Genomic DNA, 5,301 nt, shown 5'->3' with positions numbered 1-5,301 from the left:
TGAGCCTCCGTCTCAAAAAAAAAAAAAAAAGTTATATTTAAGAAAAACAAAGAGAAAAAGAAAACTATAACAGAGAGTATTAGCAACTGTGGCAAATTGGAGAGCACAGGCCCACTTAAAGAACATCTGAATTTTAAAAAACACCCTACTGGCCAAACACAATAAATTTTGGAGCAGGACTTGGCTCAGGGACTGTGAGTCGGCAACCCCTAGTCTAGCTTAAGGAATCTTGGGCTTTTGGTCTGCAGACATTTGCTACAGAAAGAAAACATAACCCCCACCCCCACCCCAAACACAGACACAAAAAGAATATTAGAAGGAGGGCTTAAAGATTTGGTAAAGAGAGGAAAGGAATCAAAGCAGGAAGGCATAATAAGAGGGAAAAACAGGAAAAGGGAGAAGTTAGAAAACATGTACTACCTACAAGGGGGAGAGCTGGGAGAAGGAAAGTAAAGGAAAATGGGGGGAAGGGGAAGGTAACATTGATTCAGCTCATCTTGTGTGCCAGCCTCTGTGCTGAGCACTTCCATGACTGTTCTACATTTAATAACTGTAACCTTTTAAATATGTTTATTTTAGTATTTATTTATTTATTTATTTTTTAGATAGAGTCTTACTCTGTTGCCCTGGGTAGAGTGCTACTGCATCACCATAACTCACAGCAACCTGGAATTCCTGGGTTCAAGTGATTCTCCTGTCTCAGACTCCAGTGTAGCTGGGACTACAGGCACCCACCACAACGCCTGGTTAATTTTTCTATTTTTAGTTGAGATGAGGTCTCATTCTTCCTTGCTCAGGCTGGTCCTGAGCTCAAGCAATCCTCCTACCTTGGCCCCTCTGAGTGCTAGGATTACAGGTGTGAGCCACTGAGCCTGGCCAATAATTGTAACTTTTTTTTTTTTTTTTTTGAGACAGAGTCTTACTTTGTCACCTCTGGTAGAGTGCGGTGGCATCACAGCTCACAGCATCCTCAAACTCTTTGGCTCAAGCGATTCTCTTGCCTCAGCCGCACAGGTAACTGAGACAATAGGTGCCTACCACAACATTTGGCTATTTTTAGAGATGAGATCTCGCCCTTGCTCAGGCTGAGCTTAGGCAATCTACCTGCCTTGACCTCCCAGAGTGCTAGGATTATGGGTGTGAGCCACTGCATCTGGCCAATAATTGTAACTTGTTTTGCTTTTGAGATAGAGCCTCACTTTGTCACCTCCAGTACAGTGCTTTAGCATCATAGCTCATAGCAACCTCCAACTCTTGGACCCAAGCGATTCTCTTGCCTCAGCCTCCCAAGTAGCTGGGACTATAGGCACCCTCCTCAGTGCTTGGCTATTTTTAGAGACAAGGTCTCGCTCTGGCTCAGGCTGGTCTCTAACCTGTGAGCTCAAGCAATCCACTGGCCTCAGCCTCCCCAGAGTGCTACAATAATTGTAACTTTTTTTTTTTGCAATTTTGGCTGGGGCTGGACTGGAACTTACCACCTCCAGCATATGGGGCAGGCGCCCTACTCCTTGAGCCACAGGCGCCACCCCAAATAATTGTAACTAATAGTTGTATAATTCTGATTTGAGGAAGATGAAATATCTCCACTGATAAAGGGTCTAGAAGTCAGTTTGACTTTCAAATCCTGTTCTTTCTACTGTACCACATTGAAATGGGGAGGGGGGACATATGGACTCGCTGGTGGAGAAGGCAGGTGAGGAGCTCTTGCTGCCCCTGAGGAACTGAATGTACATAGCCCTTCCTTTAGGCACACTAGAGGCCAATGTTGGAACCGTAGGCCAGCTAGAGGGTGAGCTGGAGGGGAGAATGACCTTCCCACCCAGTTTAGGACATGTCAGTGTACCCAGTGATGTCTTCAAAACCCTCAGGTATTCTTAGTGGACCTTGGAGCCTGGTTTGAGATCCCAAATTAGTTTCCCTTAAGCCAGAGGCTGGTTGGTCTCTTCACCCTTTCTTAGGCAGTATGATCATCTCACTAGAGAACTGTTGTCTTTCAGGGCCTCACAGATAGTAAGTTCAGCTCCCCCATGGGAGCTACCAGGTTTACAGAAAGAAGCGGTTGTTAAGTATTAGGGGAGCAGGGGCCTTTTAGTGGGAGAGGAACAGATACATCCACATCAATACAGGGACACAAATACAGAGAAGAGACAGAGGGTCTCAGAAAAAGAACTGAGGCAGGATATCAAGCATCGGGCATGCAGACCCAGGGAAGGAGACAACGGATATAGATGACAAATTTAGATTTGATCTGGAGTCAAAGCAATGCCTGGGTGTAGAGTGACCCAGCACCTGGTAGAACAGAAAAGACACAGAATGGGGGCTGAGAAAGGCCAGGGGCAGGAGGTGGGAGCAAGGCGGTGACCTCTATGGGGATTTGTTTGTCCTTACCAGGCAGGATGGTTGGGTACCCTGGTGCTGCAGTCCCAGAAAGGTGTCCAGTTCCTCTTGGCTCTGCAGTAAGGGAGCCTCTTCGGGGCTTGGGCTTCCCAGTGCCTGCAGTCTCTTCCTGAAACACACATTGCCACCGCTGCCCTCTGGATCCAGTGGCCAGGGACAGGTGCAGGGGAGGGACACCACCTCAGTCCAGTTCTGTTTCTTGCCCCCAACCCAGCCCTTCCTGTTGGCAGAGGTGTAGCCCAGACCCATCTGTAACCTTTAGAGCTCTGCTTGGCAGCTACAAAAAGGGCCGTGGGCAAGGGCGGCCCCTGCTGGTCAAAGGACACTACTGTCCTCCAGAGGAAAGCCAGGGCTCATGGGGAGAAGGCCAAAGGTGGCTGAATTTTCATTTCTTGCCTGATTGAGGATGCCAGCCGTCATCTCTACTCAGCTAAACGGTTTGCTCAGGGGACCCTTACCTCTCTAAGGGGAAGAATTAATGCCTGGTTGTGAAAGGTGGGTGACACCCGAAAGACCCTGAGGTATAGATGGTACCACACAAGGAGTGCCCAGGCATATGGTATCTTTGCCTTCAACCAGCTGCTCTTAGGAAGGGATAGCCAGCCCTGGAAAGTCCTATAGGCCTTGATCCTCACCCAAGTTCCAGCCCAAGCCAGTTCAAGGACAATATCCCTCCCCTCAGTCAACCCAATCAGCCCTTGCCCAGGAACTGGAGAAGGTTGGTCCACTCACCAGAGCTAAAAGGACTTGTCCATGGGGACCACTGTCATAACAGAGGGACAATGCCTTTCCATGGCTAGCAGGCCCCTGTGATGACACTGAACTCTTCATGCTGACCCCCTGGACCTTCTCTTTCCAACTTCCTCTGTCTTTGGGGAAGTGGTCAGGGATTTTCCAGGGGAGAGGGAAGACATGGGTTCCTCTGCCCTGGTCTACCGAGCATATGCAGAACTCTGAGCAAGAACAGCTGACACCTATCTCAGCACTGTGCTATGAATTAATCCAAGAAATTTGAGGCTGCCTCAGCCTGGAACCAAAATGTTGGCAGGAATCTGGGATGGGGGCAGGCCAATGCCCCAATCTGGGGACCGTTTCTCTCAAGAAACCTCTAAAAGTTCTCTGGGCCTTAGTTTCCTTACTTAAAAAATGAGGAGATCGGCCATATGAACTCTGAGCTCTTTCCTGCACCGATACCATTGTATGGTTCTATGAAAGCAGGAGTGGGAGGAGGAGGCAGTGTCCTGACCTCACCCAGCCCCACACCTCCTTCCTACTCCCATCGTGAATCTGTCCTGAGATCACACAGAGGAAGGAGGGGCTAGTGGGAAAAGCCACATTTGAAAGGTGGGGTTCATCTTCCCAAACAGCCACTATAGGCTTGGGTTCTGATTCTCCAGAGGAAGGACTTAGGGGCCCAGGTCTACTCAGCTCCTATCACTCTGCAGCGATGTTTCTACAGAGACAACTATTGGAGGGGCAAGAGCACCAGAATAATCCATCAGTCATGTTCTCCAAGGTCTTGGCCTGAGGGAAGGAGGGACAGGAGGTCCCCTGGGGGCTTACCTGCTCAGTGAGTCCTGGGGTTCCCTGTCAGGCCCCCAACTGTGTCTTTTAAAGGAGTCGTAGTTGTGACCATGGGCACGGAAAGCCCCTGATCTTCGGAGGGGTACAGCATGGGAGCTGTTCCCCTCCTTCTTTTTTCCCTCATCCTCCTTCTCTTCCTCCAGCTGTTCTCTGGACTCTACTGCAGACAGGCAGCGGCGAATGTGGCCTTGGGGTACCAGGTCTCCACCCGCGAGGAACACCTCTGGAACAGCTCTGTTCATGGGGGGCACACACAGGCCCGTCTGGGTAAAGAAGAAGAGCGTAAGCAGAGTTCTAGAACTCTGGAACCTGAGAACTAGAAGGGTGTCATAGTCAGCTGGGCTTCAGAGCATCCAGACACCCTTACTTCACTGAGGCACAGAATTGAATGATAGCTGGTTTAGGGTCACACTGTAAGTTAACTGCCCGGTCTAATCTAGAACTTATATTTTCTGGCTCACAGTCCAGTGTCCTTTCTAGTCCATAAAGAGACCCTCATCCACTCATTATTATTCCATTCACTGAGCACTTATATGACAAAAAGCCAAGCAAAGAGGAATAAATATTGTTCCATTCAGGGAGGTGATGCATACCTGCAGTTCTAGCTACTCAGGAGGCTGAGATCATTTGAGCCCAGGAATTCAACTCTAGCCCGAGCAATATAGGGAGACCCTGTTTCTTTCTTTTTTTTCTTTCTTTTTAGAGACACAGTCTAACTCTGTCAACCTCAGTAGAGTATCATAGTGTCACAGCTTATAGCGATCTCCAGCTCTTGATGTTAGGCGATTCTCTTGCCTCAGCCTCCCAAGTAGCTAGGACTATGGGCACCCGCCACAATACCCGGCTATTTTTTGTTGCAGTTTGGCTGGGGCCAGGTTTGAACCTGCCATCCTCGGTATATGGGGCTGGCACCTTACTCATTGAGCCACAGGCGCCTCCCAGGAGACCCTGTGTTTCTAAAAACCATTTTAGGCCGGGCACAGCGGCTTACACCTGTAATCCTAGCACTCTGGGAGGCCGAGGCAAAAGAGTCCCTGATCTCAGGATTTTGAGATCAGCCTGAGCAAGAGCAAGACCCCATGTCTACTAAAAGTAGAAAAACTAAGGCTGGGCATGGTGGCTCACACCTGTAATCCCAGCACTCTGGGAGGCTGAGGTGGGCAGATTACCCGAGGTCACAAGTTCCAGACCTGCCTGAGCAAGAGCAAGATGAGGTCTCTAAAATAGAGCTGGGCATTGTGGTGTGCACCTGTAGTCCCATCTACTCAGGAGGCTTTGGCAAGAGAATTGCTTGAGCCCAAGAATTTTTTTTTTTTTTTT

The 5,301-nt window shown here is 49.1% G+C and overlaps 1 protein-coding gene across 2 annotated transcripts in view; it reads right to left on the bottom strand.

The window, feature by feature from the left end:
- Window positions 1–5,301, bottom strand: part of ARHGEF2 (Rho/Rac guanine nucleotide exchange factor 2) — a 68,377-nt gene that overhangs the window by 49,651 nt on the left and 13,425 nt on the right. For both annotated transcript variants that reach the window (XM_012808629.2, XM_012808632.2), the window contains exons 2-3: window positions 3,961–4,244; window positions 2,389–2,506 (exon numbers count right to left, since the gene is read on the bottom strand). In XM_012808629.2, coding sequence (XP_012664083.2) covers window positions 2,389–2,506; window positions 3,961–4,223 — 381 coding nt within the window. In that variant the 5' untranslated portion in view covers window positions 4,224–4,244. The remainder of the gene's footprint in view (window positions 1–2,388; window positions 2,507–3,960; window positions 4,245–5,301) is intronic.

The sequence above is a fragment of the Otolemur garnettii genome, unplaced genomic scaffold (assembly GCF_000181295.1).
Source record: "Otolemur garnettii isolate 467f Iridium unplaced genomic scaffold, OtoGar3 scaffold00091, whole genome shotgun sequence".
In the NCBI taxonomy this organism is placed as follows: domain Eukaryota; kingdom Metazoa; phylum Chordata; class Mammalia; order Primates; family Galagidae; genus Otolemur; species Otolemur garnettii.
The sequence above is the reverse complement of the archived record's forward strand: the minus strand, read 5'-3'. Positions and strand labels throughout refer to the sequence as shown.